Source organism: Nelumbo lutea, chromosome 1 (genome assembly GCF_056320005.1).
Source record: "Nelumbo lutea isolate HS-2025 chromosome 1, American lotus-T2T, whole genome shotgun sequence".
Lineage (NCBI taxonomy): Eukaryota > Viridiplantae > Streptophyta > Magnoliopsida > Proteales > Nelumbonaceae > Nelumbo > Nelumbo lutea.
In genome coordinates, this window is record NC_142684.1 from 47,193,244 (window position 1) to 47,212,938 (window position 19,695).

Sequence of the window (19,695 nt, forward strand, 5' to 3'; positions counted from 1 at the left end):
TTAATGACTTAGATTTTAAATGGGCTATTCCATGGGCTTTACAGCAGTTAATTGATTGGATCAATTCCTCCTTTACATGTGATGTTTGGATGTTTGATGTGCTGCGACCATGGGCCATAAGTACTTGGCCCATGAAGACTCGTTAGTGGCTCTTGCGCACACCATGGCTGAATGCACATCATTCCCATGGTGTCCTTCACGGTCATTGGATGACCCCTCTTTGCTTGGTGGACCCCACAACCCTGAAAAGGGATGCATACGGAACCCCTAGCCGATTAAGGCCCACCAGAATCTGACTTTATGAAAGTCAGTGGGAGCCACTCTGGTTTGACCTAAATTAAAACTAGGGCGCAATTTTGTTCCCTCCAGCAAATATGAATGCATGTGATAGGGAGACCCATATGATGGACTCTCTAAAGGCCTTCCGTCATTAGCACAATGATGGGTCCTTCAATAATGAGGAAACGCACCATAAAATTGGGCTATCCATTTGCTGTTAGATCTATTAGAGTGTTTCATAAGATGATAGGGGCGTCATAGACCGATGTGGGGGGGGCTTCACCAGAAAATGGGAACTCTCTCACGGTACCTTGGCGTAACCTGAATATGATGGGTGTGCACTCACTGGACAGAAAGGTTTACCTGAAAACGGCTCTGAACCTTGTCTGACAGAGGCCAAAAGGAAACTCATTTGATGAGTGGATATGATCCGTCACAGAAAGGTGGTGGGGTTATGCAGCTGAAACAGTTGGCTTCACGCACCCCATGTGATTTCCCACATTTCCAGAGACATTTCATCGTCTCCGTCACTGAGAAAGGAGGGAAATCTCAGAGATGAATAAATGGGAATGGAACATAGATTAAAAGCCATATCTATATAGGTAACATGAATCAAACTAAGGTTGTGGACTAATGATTTTGCTATTTTATCAGAAAATGGCAAACAGTCAATTTGCAAAGCTTCTAGACGATAACAAGCTTAAGGGCCCAAACTATGCCGACTGGTACAGAAATCTTATGCTGGTCCTAACTTCCGAAAAGTTAGACAAGGTGGTGAAAAATCCTGCCCCAGAACGTCCGGTGATAGGGCTTCTGAGGCCCGTAGGAGGGACTACCAAGAGTGGGAGGATAAGAACTCCCTAGCCCGCTGCTTTGTCATTGCCTCATTAGACAACTCAATACAGAGGCAGTTCGATCAGATCGAACTAGCCAAGGACATATTGGACAGTCTAAGAACAATGTATGAAGAGCAGAACCGTTCTACTCGACAGAAGGTCCTGAAATTGTTCATGACCGCGTAGATGACCAAAGGGCAGAAAGTTCATGACCATTGTCTTCGGATGATGGGATACATTAACGAACTTGAAGCTCTTGGATCCGGGCTAGATCTTGGCACGCAAGTGGATGCCATCCTCAATTCTTTGCCCTCTTCCTTCAATGCGTTCACAATGAACTACAATATGAATAAGCTGAATGTCAGCGTCCAGGAACTCAGCAATATGTTGCAGAGAGCCGAGGATCTACTCAAGAAGGATGAGCCTGTGGGTATGCTTGCTGAAGCTAACAAATCGGGCAAGAAAAAGAGAAAGGTAAAGAAGCCTCAGAAGAAGGCTGCCAAACCTAAGAAGCAGAAGAAGAACAAGGCATCTGATGTCTGTCACTTCTGCAAGCAGACCGACCACTGGAAGAGGAATTGTCCTGCCTACCTGGAATCTAAGAAAGGTAACATCGAAAATTGTGTCATAGAAACTAACATGTTAGTTAATTCTGTGTCCTGGTGTGTTGACTCCGGGGCTTCAACTCATGCGTGTAACTCACTGCAGGGGTTCAAAGTTAGCAGAAGGTTGAGTGAAGGTGAAGTGACACTATTCTTGGGAACAACTGCAAGTGTTGCAGCGGTGGCAATAGGAACCGTAGAATTAGTTTTTAAAGAAGGAATACTTGTACTTAAAGATTGTCTTTATGTACAGAACTTGAGAAGAAATTTAATTTCTGTTTCAAAACTGTGTGCTGATGGATATACTGTTTATTTTAGTAATATGATTACTGTTAAATGGAATAAAAATTCATCGCATGCGGGGAACTAGAGAACGGTCTCTATGTTCTACATCCTTCTCTGGAAACTAACTTAACCGAAACTACGTCGGTCGAAAATCCCAAGAAAAGGAATCGTGATACAGTAAGTCCCACGCGCCTCTGGCATTACCGACTTGGCCATATCGGTATTGACCGAATCACAAGGCTTGTAAAGGATGGTCCTTTGGATTTTCTAATCGTAGAAAATCTTCCCACTTGTGAACCTTGCCTTCAAGGTAAGATGTCTAAGCGGCCATTTGACGGTAAGCCTGAAAGATCTGAAGGCACACTTGACCTGATACATACTGATGTATGTGGTCCCCTGAGTGTTAGACACGGAATCAACACGTGTACTTCATCACCTTTACAGATGATTTTTCACGATATGGTTACGTGTACCTAATGAGACATAAGTCTGAATCATTTGAAAAGTTCAAAGAGTTCAGACAGGAAGTCGAGAAACAGTTAGGGAGAGAAATTAAGGCCCTTCGATCAGATCGAGGTGGCGAGTATCTCTCTGACGAATTCAGGGACTACTTAAAGGCCAATGGGATAGTGTCACAATTAGCTCCTCCTGCTACACCTCAACTCAACGGTGTTTCAGAGAGGAGGAATAGGACCTTGTTGGACATGGTTCGGTTGCTTCTCGTACGCTCACAATTACCCACATCCTTTTGGGGATACGCATTAGAGACTGCTATCTACGTGCTGAATCGGGTTCCAACCAAATCAGTTCCGAAAACTCCATATGAACTTTGGACCGGAAGGAAGCCAAGTGTAAGACACTTGAAGATTTGGGGTTGTCCTGCACACGTTAAAAGAACAAGTGCGGACAAGTTGGAATCTAAAACCAGTCGTTGCCTGTTTATAGGCTACCCAAAGGATTCGGTGGGTTATCTATTCTATGACCTGAGTGAGCAGAAAGTGTTGTGTAGTCGAAACGCCCAATTCTTAGAATCCGATTACATCCTGGACACCCATCGTCAGGAAATAGTTCTTGATGAGGAGAGCTCAGGAGCAGTGGGAGATGTCCCACAAATTCCAGGTAATGACCAACCTAGAAGAACCACCCGGGTATCCAGACCACCAGTCTGATGGGCAAGACTGAAAATCTGGTCCGGTTCAAGGATTCAAGTAATCCCATACTGCATGTGCCTCGGGTCTTACCCTGGTGGCTGAGACAGGCCATCCCAACACTTGGTGGCACACCAGTATCAGCCTTGGCAGGATAAATCTCCCCAGACTTATCCAACGGCTGTGAACATTTAAAACTAACACGAGTCTCTATAAATGTCCAGTTTTAGGGTTTTACACAGAATTAAACCAAACAACATGAATCAAACATGCACTTTATTTATTTCCACTAAATAACAAAAGTACATCAAATCAGATTGAAGCTAAGGGCATACAAAAACTGTCTAACACTAGGAAACCCAACTCCCCCAACAAATTCTTTATCCACATGCCTTCAGCAACCCCATGGGCCATAGCACGATATTCAGCTTCAGAACTGGATCTAGCCACCACATTTTGCCTTTTACTCCTCCATGTAACAAGGTTCCCTCCTATAAAGGTGCAGTAGCCACTGGTAGATTTCTGTCACTTTGGGATCCAGCCTAATCTGCATCTATATAAACTTCAACTTTCAAACGTCCGTGCTTTTGAAATAACAAACCAGTACCCAGATACTTCTTTAGATATCGGAGGATTCTCTCTGCTGCTTCAAGATGGGAAGACCTAGGAGCATGCGTGAACTGACTGAGGACACCAACAGCATATGCAATGTTTGGGCGAGTCATAGAAAGGTATAACAATCTCCCTACAAGCCTCTGAAACTGTTTCACATCCTTGAGAGGTTCACCACAGCTGTCACCTAATTTATGGTTTGGGTCAATGGGAGAGTCAACTGGTTTCACCCCCATCTTCCCAGTGTCCTGAAGTAAATCTAGGACATATTTCCTTTGAGAAATGAAGATACCCTTCTTTGGTCGGGCGACTTCAATTCCAAGGAAGTATCTGGCAGGTCCTAGATCCTTCACTTCAAACTGAGTGGCAAGAAAAAGTTTCAATCTTTGAATTTCATCATCCCAGTCACCAGTAACAATTATGTCATCCACATATACAATTAGAGCAGCAATTTTACCTTCTCCTCTTTTCACAAACAGTGTGTGATCTGATTGACATTGCCTGTATCCTTTTTGTTGAACTGCCACATGGAATCTGTTGAACCAAGCTCTTGGTGATTGTTTCATCCCGTATAAGGACTTCTTCAACTTGCACACTTTCTGTTCATTGCCTTGAGCTAGAAAACCAGGAGGTTGAATCATGTACACTTCCTCTTCAAGGTCACCATTCAAGAATGCATTCTTGATGTCAAGTTGGTGTAAAACCCAATCCAGATTCGCCGCAAGAGAGAAAAGGACTCTAATGGAATTCATCTTGGCAACGGGGCAAAAGTTTCTGCATAATCAACTCCATACACTTAAGTAAATCCCTTTGCCACTAAGCAAGCTTTATACCTTTCCACTGTTCCATCAGCCTTATGCTTGACTATGAACACCCATTTACATCCAACTGGAACCTTTCCCTTAGGAAGATCAACAAGTTCCCATGTGCCATTTTTGTGAAGGGCATTAATTTCTTCCCTCATGGCATTTGTCCATTCAGGAACTGAAAGAGCCTCTGTCACATTCTTAGGGATAGGGGCACTGTCAATAGAGGTAAGGAAAGCACGGAATGAGGGTGAAATGTTCTCATAGGAGACAAAGTAGGAAATGGGATGTTTAGTGGTGCACAATCAACACCTTTCCTGTGAGCAATAGGACGGTCAAGATCATTAGTAGTAGAGGAATCATTTTCAATAGATTCAAGGACATCATTGGGAGACAAAATACTTGAGTGAGTATGATCCTCCCCCGAGGAGTCTGGTGGCACTGGAGGTACAACTTCCGGATTCTCTACAGCTCTTGAATTTGGTTGGCCTTTGTGACGACGAGAAAAAACACGAAAAGGCGGAGGGTCAGGGAGAGAGGGAAGCTGAAGCAGTTTCTCCTCATGCCTACACTCCCGCTGAGGAGAAACATGATAGAAAGGCTCATCTTCAAAGAAAGAAGCATCCATGGAGACATAGAATTTACGAGAAACAGGATCAAAACAACGGTATCCCTTTTGAGTGAAGGAGTAACCAAGAAATATGCAAGGGATAGCACGAGAATCCAATTTCCCACGGGTGGGAGACAGATTTTGGACAAAACACTAGCAACCAAAGACACGAGGAGGAATAGAAAGAAGAGGAGCCTTAGGAAAGAGAAGTTGATGTGGGGCTTTGTACTCTAACCGACGAGAGGGCATACGGTTTATAAGGTAAGTGGAACAAAGAACAACTTCAAGCCAAAACCGTTTGGGAACATTCATATGAAGTAGTAAACCCCGAGCCACTTCAAGGAGATCTCGGTTCTTCCGTTTGGCCACACCATTTTGTTGTGGTGTGCGGGCACAAGAGCTACGGTGAAGGGAACCATGCAAAGCAAAAAACTCCGTGAGGTCACTATGAAAAAATTCTTTTGCATTGTCTGATTAGAAAATTTGGATTTTAGTTTGAAATTGAGTGAAGACCATCCACTGGAAATCTTGAATGATTTTTGGTACTTCTTCCCTGGTTCGCATCGGGTATACCCAAGTATATCTAGAATAATCATCAATGAGGGTAATGAAATACTTGTAGCCACTCTCAGATGGTAAAGTAACAGGGCCCCATACATCATAATGAACAATGTGAAACGGAGATTCAGATTTACTATTTCTTTGAAGAAAATGAGTTCTACAATGCTTACTCAACTGACACGTTTGACAAGAAAAATCAGAAACAAACATTGACTTAAACAGTTATGGGAATACAACTTTCAAAGACTCAAAAGACAAATGACCAAGACGACAATGCCATAAATCGACTTTTTTCTTACAGGATTGACTCATAGACTCAGTAACATGAAGACCAACCTTATTCTCCAGCATGTAAAGTCCATTAGCCATACGACCCCTACCAATCGTCCTCCCCGAGGCCAGATCCTGAATCACACAATGAGAAGGGAAAAAAGTCATTGAGCAATTCAAGGAATTAGTAACACTACTAATAGATAACAAATTAATGGGAAATTTTGGAACATGAAGGACATCAGAAAGGGTAAGACCAAGAGGAAGAGAGAGAGTTCCTTGACCAGCTATGGAAGAGTATGATCCATTGGCTAGTCTCACCTTGTCTCTTCTAGAAAGAGGGTGATAGGTTTGAAAGTAAGAGGACGTACTAGTCATATGTTTTGATGCTCCAGAATCAATGATCCATGGAGAGTCAGGGGTGTGAGAAGCAACATGGAAAGCAGTGGCAGGTTTACTTGACGTGGATGCAAATGAGGTTGAGGGAGGAGCATCCATCTGACGAATTGCTCTACCATAAGGCTCTAAATGGTAACAGAAGGAATTCATAATGTCCTCCCTCGGGTTAGGTCCAGTGAGATGTGTCTGAGTCATAGTAGAAATGGGGGGCTGATTCTCCCGAGTAGCCATGTTGGCCATGTGATGTTTCTTTGTATTTTGCTGTCCGTACTTCTTATTCACCTCTGAACCTTGCTTCTTAGTCAAATCTTGAGCCCATTTTGGTTTCCCATGAAGATCCCAATAGGTATCTTTGGTGTGTCGGGGTTTCTGGCAATGAGTGCACCACAATTTGTCCTTATCTTCTGTTTTTTTCTGGAGATCTCCTTTCCGGGAAGATCCCACACTAGTAGAGACACCCCCTTTTGCAACCAACACAACAGCATCCCCACCAGGGCTGTTCATCAAATTTCTCCTGCTTTTTTCAGACTGTACAAGAGCATAGACTTCCTGAACAGATGGAAGATCCTTAGAGCTGAGAATCTGAACCTTGATAGATTCATACATAGGATTCAGACCATGTAAGAATGCAAACACTCTTTGTTGGGAGACAAGCTGCTTGTACTTCTTAGCATCCTCATCACACTTCCAATCCACACTCTGGTAGTGATCCAACTCCTTCCAGACAGATGTTAAGTCAGAGTAATAAACCGATAAACACCTCTCCCCCTGTCTACAAGTAGAAGATGTTGTTTGCAGTTGATAAATTTTGGCATAGTGTCATTCTGAATATGTAGACTTTGCTTGTTCCCAGATTTCATTTGTAGTTTCAGCCCACATGAAATTCTTCCTGATTTGAGGTTGCATGGAAACCAAGAGCCAGGACATAACAATACCGTTCTCCTGATTCCATCTATCATATTCAGCACTCCCAGAGGATGGTTCTTTTATCCTCCCATTAATATAGCCTATCTTCACCCTTGCAGTGATGTATAATTTGATCCTCTTGACCACTCCAGGTAATTTAAACCATCAAGAGGGACAACAGCCATAGGAAAGGATAGGTCACCCCCACCCATTCCATTCAGCATTGAGGAAACTCCAAATGTGGCTGAATCTTCACTGCTCATGATATCAGAATAAAAATTGAAACAACAACCAAAAGAGTACAGCTGTACAAGGCTATTGCAGAAATAGGTCCTTTTGACCTCCGGTTTCACCGAGAGCAAAAAACAGAACACTGCTGTCGTAGTACAAGAACAGGTCCTTCTGACCTACAGTTTCACTGAGAACAAAAAATAGAACACTACTGTTGCAGTACAAGAACAGGTCCTTTTGATCTACAGTTTCACTGAAACAAGTCTGCACACTGCTGTTGCAGTACAAGAATAGGTCTGAATGACCTAATTAGTAGTCCTGATAGCTAACCAGTCGAGGAGATCAACAGGGTAGCCGAATAGTCAATCAATAAGATTAATATTGAGCAGACAATCAATCGGCTGAACAGACAATCAACAGTCCCCAATACTAATAAAAAAAGGTTGAATATAGTTACTGTGTTAAGGAATACAGTCACTTAACAGTAGGGCAGCCGAAAAGTTCATCAAACAATAGGCAGTCGAACAGACAACAGTAGGGCAGCCGAATAGTTTTAGATGATAGTCTCCCTGTAAACCAGAACTCCTACGAATCCGCAAAAAATAGTCTCTCTACAGTCGAGCAGACAAGAGGAGCAACTTCTGGGCTGGAAGATGAAAAGACTCTGTAACTTCTGGGTCGAACTGATTTCACCAGATTAGGAGTTCGATTGGAGACAGCACTGGATGCAACAACAGTTAGCTTGACATCACCCTTCAGGCCTGGATGACTTGCTCTAATACCATGTTGAGCAAGAGCAAGAGAAGAGAGGAGAGGAGAAGAGAGAAGAGAGGTGAGTCGAGAGACTGAAAGCCCTCCAGAACGTAGGGGGCGAATGAATGAAATTATTATTTATACTAGTCCAATCGAACAATATAAACAAAAGAGAAATTACAACAGTACCATTGTAGTACTAAACCTGAATACACAAACAACTGTCAACAACTTTATTCGGATGCCAAACATCTGAATGAATTAATAGAAAAGGACACAAAATGCAAGTATCAACCCTAGGACTGAAAGAGACTCTGGTGATTTCCAAATAGACATGACTCACAATCCAACAAAGAAAGATGACTTAATGATGGAATAAGTAACTTCAGGGCCTTGAGAGATGGATGACCAAGTTTGCAGTGCCACTGGAGAGGAGTGAGAGAAGATTGAAGTACTTTCGGGCCACCACCATGAAGGTAATACAACCCACCTACTTCATGCACTCTTCTAGTCTTCATCACCGCCTTCAGATCTTGAAACACACAGGAAGAGGGGTAAAGGGTTATGGAACAATTAAGAGATTTAGTCAATCTACTAACAAATATAAGGTTAAAAGGAAATTTGTGTACATATAAGATAGAGGATAAAGATAAAGATGTGAGGTATACACCACTAACACCACGAATGGGAGTAGAAACATTAGCAAGGCTCATTGCTTGAGATGTGGAAGACTGGGAAAATAGAAAAAAACACACATGGAGACCCAGTCATTATCATTAGAGGCTCCAGGGTCAATAATCCAATGTGAAAGTTTGGATGCCAAACAAGCCATACTTGAATAAGTATGAGTGGTTGTATTTTGCTGAGAGGATGTTTGAAGAAATTTCTTATATTCATCACGCAAGACACTCACCATTTCCTTCCTAGAAACACTTGCAGATGTGGAGGTTGTATGATTAGCCTATTGGTTTTCACCAAATGTGCCACCGCCACCAGTTACAACATGACTGGAAGTATTGGGTGGACCATGTAACTCATAACGGAAATTAACAGTACGCCCTTCTAATCCGCAATATGTGCACCTTCTAGGACCCTTACTCCATCCTTTACTACGACCTCCCCTTGAATCTCGACCTCCACTGCGACCACCGGTATGATTAAACATAGAACCACTTTGGTTCCTTGGAAATCCACATCCACTTCCACCACCTCTATTCCCACGACTTCCCCCTCTCGCCACCACAAAAAATAGACCTGTCCGAAAGGGTGGAGTGCTCCATAGGTTCAATAAAAATCCTCTAGAGTCGAGCAAACACCTCCTCAAGAGAGGGAAGAGTAGATCTGCCTAATATTTGCGCCCAAACAAGTTCATAGTCAGGTTTCAATCCCACTAAAAACCTTGTCACATCAAGTTGTTCTCATTGCTGCTATTGAATTTTAACATTTGAAGTCAAAGTGTGATACACATTAAGCTCATTATGAAGATTTCAAATACTGGCATAATACTCCTTTAAGCTCTGATTTCCCTGTTTCAAGTTAAAGTACTTTTGATAAAGTTGGTAAACTCTAGTGGTGGCTGTTCAATAGGGAGTTGCATTGGAGGCGAAGGCTTGGTCACAACTGGAACAATAGGAATGGGATCCTTAATGGGAACTAGAAGAGGAGGTGGAGAGGAAGAAGAAGAGACATCCGATAGGAAAAAATGGAATAGACTCAAAGAAAGTAACATCATGATACACAAATGAATGTCGAGAACTGGAGTTATAACACTTCTACCCTTTTTGAGTCCTGGAATATCCAAGAAAGATACACTTGGTGGGTCGTGCATCTAATTTGTTTGTTCTAGGCCCAAGATTATGGACAAAACATACACACCCAAAAACTCTAGGAGTAAGAGGAAACGGAGACAAGGTTGGAAACTGAAGAAAACTGAAGAGAGGAGAGCTTGAGAGTTCAGCAATGAGGGTCTGAGAATGAGAGTTTCGAACCTACTCTCTCTCAGCACCCTAACATTCTTTTATTAAGATATATTTGAATAATTACAAGGAGGTCCTTAGGTGGGCAAGAATTTACAAAGAACCTAATATAGATAGGATGGGCCCAGAATAAGGCCCATTACAGAAAAGAAACATAAATAACAAGAAAGAATAAACAACCTATGGGCCATTTGGCCCATCTTCTCTACTCTCCCCCTCAAGCTGAGCATAGATGTCAATCTTGCCAAGCTTGTTGGTATCATGCTGAAGTTTTGCCTTGGGAATGCCTTTGGTGAGAAAATCTGCCAACTGTCCTTCAGATGTGATGAAAGGAAGACACACTTCACCCGAAGAGATCCTTTCCCTAATGAAGTGTCGATCAACTTCAATATGCTTGGTTCTATCATGTTGCACTGGGTTGTGACCAATGTTGATGGCAGCCTGATTATCATAGTACAACATCATTGGCTTGTCATATTCAACTCCAAGTTCTTCCATCAGTGATTTTAGCCGTAATAATTCAGAAACTCCATGTGCCATGGCCCTGTATTCTGCTTCAGCAAGGACCGAGCAACAACCGATTGTTTCTTGCTTCTCCAAGAAACAACATTACCAGCCACCAAGCTGCAATACCCAGAAGTAGATCTTCTGTCATCAATGTTTCCGGCCCAGTCAGCATCGGTGTAGGCCTCAAGTTTCATATGACCATGCTTGGCAAAGAGAATACCTTTTCCTGGGGAGCCCTTCAAATAACATAGGATTCTCTCTGTGAAGGGTTGAGAGATCCATCACATGGATGCCCAAAGATTGCGGAATAAGGGGCGAATTTCAAAAAATTTTCTCTCCCTTCAACTGGGAATCACATTCCCTATTTAGAAAATCATATTTTCAAGGATTAATCTTGAACCTTTAAACTGAACCAGATCTGAACCAAAAGGAATGGGAGAGAATGATACCTGATACGGAGAAGCAATATCTTCCAACGAAGGTGTTCACACCCAAGGAAGGATCCAAAGACTGCTCCCACTTAAGATGGCGCAGTGCAGGATGGAGCAAAATCAGCAGTGTTCTTCCCCAAGAACTCTGTCCTTCGCAAGAAACAACAGGATGGAACGTGAGCACAGCTTCCTTTTCAATCCTTTCTCAAAGAATTGATGTCAAGATCCAATCTTGACTTCTCCCACAGCTGGAGATCGAACTGGCAAACAGGGCGGCAAGAGCAGGGAGGCGGCAAGAGAGTATTCGCAGGGTGCAGAATTCTAATCTTATTAGGAAGTTTCTAGATCTGAATCACATTCAGATCTGGACTCTCTGAGTGGATAGGGTTAAGACCCTATCCTAACTGCTAATCCATCTCAGAATTCGCCCCTTTAATTAACTAAATTAATAGCCCAGTTTGAAATGGGCTTTAGGCCCATTAAGCTTATGTGCTCACTTAACCTCCCTAACTGCTGCCCAGTTGGGCTTCCTTGTATGGCGTGGGACCCAAGCATTGATCTACACATCAGCCACATGGGTTTGGCCCAGCCTTTGTTACAAGGCTTGGTCGAATACACTGTTAAAGACAATGCACCCCTTGAAACCCATCAAATGGGCTCTATGGGCCCAACACTTACCCTAAGTGGTCCCTAGGCCAAGCCACCTTGTAACACCCAGGGACTGTGGGCAGATGCAAGATTAGCCCATCAGGTATTATCCTCAATGGTCTTACACTTAACCTCTCAGCCCGACAAGAGAGGACCTCTCCCTCGGCTGCAAGGAACAGTGTTGCACTCTCCACTTCTATGGATCCCGGGAATTAAAACCTTTTGCAAACATTTTAGAAACCATAATATATATACTTTTATATCTCATATAAAATATATTTTGCAAAACAAATTTCAACGGTTGAAATCGGCTGCCGGCAGTCTTGGTTTCCAACAGTGAGAGTGCATCCCCGATCATTACCTTTGTCCGACAAAGGGGCTGATCCTGTCACTTTGATCACCCACTCAGATGAATTCTCGGATTGTCCCAACATACCTAGGTTTTGACCCCCGCTAAGGATCTCACTGATTGGTACATCAAAGACAGCCTGATCCGACACCTAGTGCAGTATCATAATCGAGTCTAGGGGCCGGGTGTAACTTTCCAGTTTTGCCCATCAATCTCCAAGGTCCAGGGCAATACTGGAAATCTGGTCCAGTTCAAAGATTTAATTAATCCCACACTGTATGTGCCTAGGGTCTCACCTCGGTAGCTGAGACAAGCCACCCCAACCGACTTGGTGGCACCACAGTGTCAGCCTTGTCAGGATAGGTCTCCCCAGACCGACCCACTGGCTGTGAACATTCAAAACTAACACGAGTCTCAATAAGTGTCTAGTTTAAGGGTAATACACAGAAACATACCAAGGGAACATGAATCAAATATGTACTTTTATTCATTTACAATAAACTCATAAAGTACATCAATTTTGATTGAAGCTAAGGGCATACAAAACTGTCTAACACTCTGCTACTGCTAGATGAGTGTCTCGGGGAGCATGCATGAATTGGCTAATGAAACTGACTGCATATGCAATATCTGGCCAAGTCATGCATAGATACAAAAGTTTCCCAAGAAGTCTCTGAAAGATTCCTTTGTCCTCTAACAATGTCCCTTCTGAGGCTGAGAGTTTATGACTCATATCAATAGGAGTAGCAACTGGTCTAGCACCCATCTTTCCAGTCTCGGAGAGCAAGTCAAGAATATACTTCCTTTGGGAGATAAGAATCCCATCCTTAGATTGAGCCACTTCTATACTAAGAAAGTATCTCAAGTCCCCCAAATCTTTAATCTCAAACTCTGTATGGAGAAAAGATTTTAGATCATGAATTCCTGAAACATCATTACCAGTCACTACAATATCATCTACATACACAATGAGGTATACTACCAGAGGTCCACTCCACAAAAAAAGTTTGATCGGACTGTGTCTGCACATAACCAAAGTTAACAAGTGCTGTTCTAAATCTCTCAAACCATGCTCTAGGGGACTGTTTTAGTCCATAAAGAGATTTCTTCAACCTGCATACCTTCCCTTTCATATCAGTTCCATACATCCCTGGAGGAAGAGACATATAAACCTCCTCATGTAATTCACTATTCAGAAATGCATTCTTCACATCCAATTGATAAAGGGGCCAGTCAAAGTGAGCAGCTAAAGATAGAAGAACCCTCACAGATGTCATCTTGGCAACAGGTGCAAAGGTCTCTAAATAATCAATCCCATATGTCTGTGTATAGCCTTTTGCAACCAGCCTGGCCTTGTACCTTTCAATAGTGCCATCAGCTTGGTATTTGATAGTAAAGACCCACTTGCAACCGACTGGATCCTTCCCTTCAGGCAAATCCACTACTTCCCATGTGCCATTCTTGTATAAGGCATCGATTTCAGATCTCATAGCATCCCTCCACTCTGGAATCTTAAGAGCTTTTGACACAGACTTGGGAATAGGATGAGAAGCAACAGAAGAGAGAGAGGCAAAGTATGAAGGTGAAAGCAAACTATAAGAAAGGTGCTTGGAAATGCAGTGTGCAGTGCACTTCCATTTTCCTTTCCTAACAGCAATGGGAATATCAAGGTCAGGGAAGGATGAATCCAAAGATGCTGAAACAGTACCCGTTGTCTCTTCTGTGACTGGAAGTGTATGAGGCCCATGTGTTGTAGGAGAAACAACTTGCACATTTCTGGATCTTTGCCTTTGATACACCTTGGGATTGAGGATAGGACGAGGAGGTAGAGTACTGGGACAAGGGGAAAGGAACGACTAATCCACCCTTGATGCATTTGAAGGAGAAGCAGACATATCAAGAGACTCAACAGGGATAGGAAGAGGAAGAGCAAACACCTGTGACAAATCCTCCCCCTATGGACAATGTCCTTCTGGAGAGGAACCATAAAAGGGGGAAAGCTTATCAAAGGTGACATCCATTGAGACATACTGATTGCCAGACTTTGGATCAAAACAATAATAACCCTTCTGTGTGGGGGAATAACCAAGGAAGATACACTTTTGAGCTTTGGGTTCAAATTTATGCCTTTGGACACTTGGAACATGTACATAATAGGTGCAGCCAAAGACACGAATAGGAACAGGAAAAAGGTCTTTGTCTGGATGAAGAAGATTGAAGGGAGACTTAAACCCCAAAACCCTGGATGGCATACGGTTTATAAGATAGGTAGCAGTAAGAACAACATCACCCCAAAACCTGATAGGAACATGTGAGGCAAATAAGATACTTCTTGCAACTTCAACAATATGCCTATTTTTCCTCTCAGCAAACCCCATTCTGTTCTGGGGTCCTAGCACATGAGCTTTGATGAATAACCTCCATGTCAGAGAGATAGCAGGGTAGGTTTTTCTCAAAGTATTCTTTTGCATTGTCAGATCGGAAGAACTCAAATATAACTTCCAGCACTTATCTTTGGTGTGCTTTGACTTCTTGCAGTACTCACATATAACTTCTTTCTTTCCTATGCCACCAGAAGTTCCAACATTCCCTTTGGGTTTAATCCCCATATTAGCAAAGTGATCATTCATATCAGCCCCTTGAACCTGAACAGGCCTTCTGCTCTCTTCACTACTCACCAATGCATAAGCTTGTGACAAAGAAACACATTCCTTGGAAAGAATATTCTGTTTTGTGATATCATATTCTGGGTTTAGTCCAGTTAAGAACTCAAATACCCTATTCCTTTCAACCAATTTTCTGTAGGTCTCTGCATCCTTGGTGGTGTCCCAAGGTACAACTTCTATTAGGTCAATCTCTTGCCATAAGGACTTCAGGGTTGAGAAATATACAGCAAGAGGTTTCTCCCCTTGTCTTAAATTCTTTACATCACTTCTCAATTTATATGCCCGGGCCACATTGAGTTTTTGTGAATAGGTTTTCACAACACTGTCCCAAATTTCTTTTGCTGAATTCATCCATAGGTAGTGTTGGCTGATTTGCGGCTGTATTGAGTTCACAAGCCACCCAATGACAGTGTAATTTTCTTGCATCCACTTCTCGTAGGATGGATCATCTTCTGGGGGAGCCTTCTTACTCCTGGAAATGAACCCCCACTTTCCTCTACTACAAACATGAATCTTTACTGATTGTGACCATGCCAGATAATTAGTTCCATCTAGTTTAACTGTGGTCACAGTCAATAAGGAATCATTTGGAGTTCCCTAAACTAGACCATATTTAGCACCACTTTTGTTTTCAAACTCTGAGGAGTACATCATGTAAACACTCTAAACAGAGTTCAGCCGACCACAAGAAGACAATATACTGAGTTCAGCCTTCAAGAAGTAATCAGAAACTCCTAGGCACTATGCACTCAGCCGAAGTACCTTTTCAAAGCTGTGCACTCAGCCAAGAAGAGTAAATACCAATCGGTATTGCTGAACAGGCCTTTTCACAAACACAGTGTGGGCAATAGAGACAGCCCCACTGTCAAGGAAGAGAAAAGACCCCAAAAAAAGCTCGTACAACCCCTCAAAACAGCCAAAATATGAGTAACAATACACAGCCTTGTTACAAGGATGTTTCGACAGGTTTTAACAGTCCAAGAAGAAGAGAAAAACAGCCCAGAAATTTCTGGGTTAAACTAGATTTAATGCAGTTGAAGGTAGTACAGAACAGCTAGGGTTTTCGGACACTTCAACAGTCCAAATATAGTCGAAGATAATATAGAACAACCAGATACTGAGCACAACTTACAATTCGTGCTTCAATAGTCCAAACACAGTCGAGCTTCAAAAACAGAACAACCAGTCCAAACACAATCGAGCTTCAATAGTCCAAACACAGTCGAACTTCAGAGTAGAAAACTGAGCACAACTTACAGTTCGAGCTTCAATAGTCCAAACACTGTCGAGCTTCAAAAACAGAACCGAGCTGTTCCCCTTCTCCTTCCCCCTTTTTTTTTCTGATTCTTCCTGGCCACCGAACCCCTTCCCCAAGAGATTCTAGTCTTGGGCTCGTCCATTGACCTCCAAGAATCAGGCAGTATGTGACTAAGCTTCTAGCCCTATGATATTCAGGTTCAGATATGCTCTGATACCATGTAGAAAACTGAAGAGAGGAGAGCTTGAGAGTTCAGCAATGAGGGTCTGAGAATGAGAGTTTCGAACCTACTCTGTCTCAACACCCTAACATTCTTTTATTAAGATATATTTGAATAATTACAAGGAGGCCCTTAGGTGGGCAAGAATTTACAAAGAACATAATATAGACTGGATGGGCCCAGAATAAGGCACATTACAGAAAAGAAATATAAATAACAAGAAAGAATAAACAACCTATGGGCCATTCGGCCCATCTTCTCTATAGAAACAAAGTGGTGAAGGGAGAATGACCTTCAAGGATGGGCATGGGCATCCGATTAATAAGGAAGCAAGATGTAAGCACAACATCACTCTAAAAATGTTTGGGTACATTCATATGGTGTAAAAGGGTCCGAGCGGTTTCCAAAAGGTGGCGGTTCTTCCTCTTAGCCACCCCATTTTGCTAAGGGATGTAGGTACATGAGGTTTGATGGATAATGTCGTGTTGTTCCAAATATTCCTGAAACGGTATATAAAAGTATTCTCAGCCATTATTAGAATAAGGAATCTTAATGTGCACACCAAATTGATTGTGGATCTCAACACAAAATTTTTGAAAAATAGAAAACAATTCACTCCTTTCTTTCATAAGGTAAAGCCATGTCATCCTTGAATAATCATCAACGAAAATTACAAAGTATTTGAAACCATTATATGACACTACTTTATTTGGACTCCAAATGTCTGAATGAACTAAAGAAAAGGGACTCGATAGACGACTGTCAACCCTAGGACTAAAGGGAACACAATGATGTTTCCCTAACTAACACGATTTACAATCCAAAATAGAAGGACAACTCAAGGACAAAACAAGTAACTTAAGTGTTTTAAGGGACTGATGACCAAGTCTACAGTGCCACTAAATAGGAGAAAGAGATGTTTGAAGGACTATTGATGAACCACCACCACTATCAAGGTAATACAATCCACTAGCTTCATGCCCTCCACCAATCTTCATCCCCATCTTGAGATCCTGAAAAACACAAAAAGAAGGGGAAAAAGTGATAGAGCAATTAAGAAATTTGGTTAGCTTACTAACAAACATAAGGTTAAAAGGAAATTTGGGAACATACAAAACTGAGGATGGGGATAAAGAATCTATGTCGACATTACTAACACCACATATGGAAGATGTGGAACCATTAGCAAGTGTAACAATGTGTGGAGTGGAGGGCTGAGAAAGGGAGGAAAACACACCTGGAGTCCCAGTCATATGATCGGAAGCTCTAGAATCGATAATCCAATGGGAGGGTTTGGATACAAGACAAGCCATACCTGAATGTGCAAGGGTAGCTGTATTATGTTGAGAAGCAGCCTAGATAAACTGCTCATACTCATCACGTGGGACACTCATCATCTCCTTCCCGGAGACATCTGTAGATGTAGAAGGCATCTGATCACATTGGATTGCCATGTATGTGAATGGGACCCACCCATGCTGAGTCAAGTGTCAAATATGCACTGGCTTGGCTAGATCAGCAATGTACATAGACTTATGTTGCCAAACGGTCTTTGAGCTCTTGTGGTCTTCTAACAGCTCTAAGAATAATGATTCTAACCAAATGGTCTATGGGCTGCGGAGATCTTTATGAAAAAGCCCACTACGTCTTTTGTCTGCTAGAGCTTCTAGAAGACCTTCCAAAATAGACTTGCCAAACGAAACCTAATTAAATGGCCAGATAAGGTCCAAGCCCAATAACCAAAGAAGCTCAACATAAAGCATTAAAATAAATAAAATAAAAAGCAAATAAATAAAGGCCCATAACATAGTGCTCAATCTCTCAACAGGGTTAATCATAAAAGGACCACAAGATTTTCAACTTTGTTGACCAAAGGATCAGAAAATGATGTTATGTGCTCTTTCCATAGGCTTCTCAGATTTCTATTTGTTTCTTTACTTTTAACTTGTAATGTCCTATTAGCAGTCTCATTTTTATTTAGTTTGTTAAATTAATTGTCTTGGATTATTCAATAGAACAAGTTAATTCTTTATAGGCTCTGCTCAAGTCTTTTCCTTGGCCAATGACAGCTCGAGCAGGAAATTTTGAATTTCGCAGAAGGTCTAAGAGTTATTGGAATTAAGCCAGATGAAAAAGTAGCACTTTTTGCTGACAACTCATGCAGATGGCTCATTGCAGATCAAGGTACACTCTAATGGTCTTATTCTTTAACCTTATTATTAACATCTTCTTTTTACAACCTACATTTGTCATAAACCATAATGGTGGTGGATGTTTGAAGTTCTTGGTTCTCCCTAAACAAGGGTGAGAATATGGTCAAGTGAACTTCAGAAGCCTGAGCATATTGTAAATCTTTATGTTTGTGCTATATGGGATCCAATAGTGGAAAGGGAACAAGGATCAAGAATGTTGATATAATATCTTTTGACTGGGAAAAGAGGAAATTTGTTTAATGGGGGAATATACTATAAGAAAAAGCAGTTTGACAAGACTGAGATTTTGTGATCAGTCATTGACAGATTCGTTGAAAGACTACTGGCTAGACTTGCTTTATATCAAACAGAAAGAAGAGTAAATAATAATAGTTTGGATTGATGAAGTTAAAAGAGAAGGTGCAAGAAAAGAGAGGAAGAAATAAACCTGGGCTTATATGATAAGGGGAATGGCTGAATCAAATCTGTTTTTTTTTCCTATCAAAGTTTAATATGAATGATTTAGAGAGAGAAATTTCTCTCTAGAGAAAGGACGAGAAAGCTGACAATTAAAGGAAATTGAGATACACCTAACTGGGTTTAGTTCAATCCTTTATTTTATGTTGTGAATACTAGTCTTTGATTGTCTTTTCCAGGTGTTTGATGACTGTGAATGGCTGATCTTAGAAAAAACTTGGAAGAGAAAAACTAGAACAAAAGAAAACCCTAAGAATTACTCCCTACAGTTCCTTAAAATTACTGTAGGGCTTTCGGCACCACTCTCCAAAAGTCACAGAAGCAGAAAATAATCTTCAAAATTCATTAGCTGTATTTTTGGAACATTACACCTACCTAGACTGTCTTGAGCCAGACATGCTCATTGTTAAAGTAATGAAACTCGTTATTATGGTTCTGCAATGTATACTCCAAACTCCAAATTTAGAATTTAGATTACCAATAACTGAAATTTTAAGCACAACTAAACCATTACTAGATGAATCAAACTAATATGATGGACCCAGCATTCAACATGTACAATGACCAAAATACTCATATTATTTAATATATAAAAATACATAAAAACCCAAAAGTAATTTAGTTTTGACTGTTTGGCTTCTGCATCAATGCGTTAACTCATCAAATCACTATT

General features: G+C 41.6%; 1 protein-coding gene across 3 annotated transcripts in view; it reads left to right on the forward strand.

Moving 5' to 3' along the window:
- Positions 1 to 19,695, forward strand: part of LOC148874540 (putative acyl-activating enzyme 16, chloroplastic) — a 133,132-nt gene that overhangs the window by 12,005 nt on the left and 101,432 nt on the right. For all 3 annotated transcript variants that reach the window (XM_088963650.1, XM_088963651.1, XM_088963652.1), the window contains exon 3: positions 18,423 to 18,537. In XM_088963650.1, the coding sequence (XP_088819776.1) occupies positions 18,423 to 18,537 (115 nt within the window). The remainder of the gene's footprint in view (positions 1 to 18,422; positions 18,538 to 19,695) is intronic.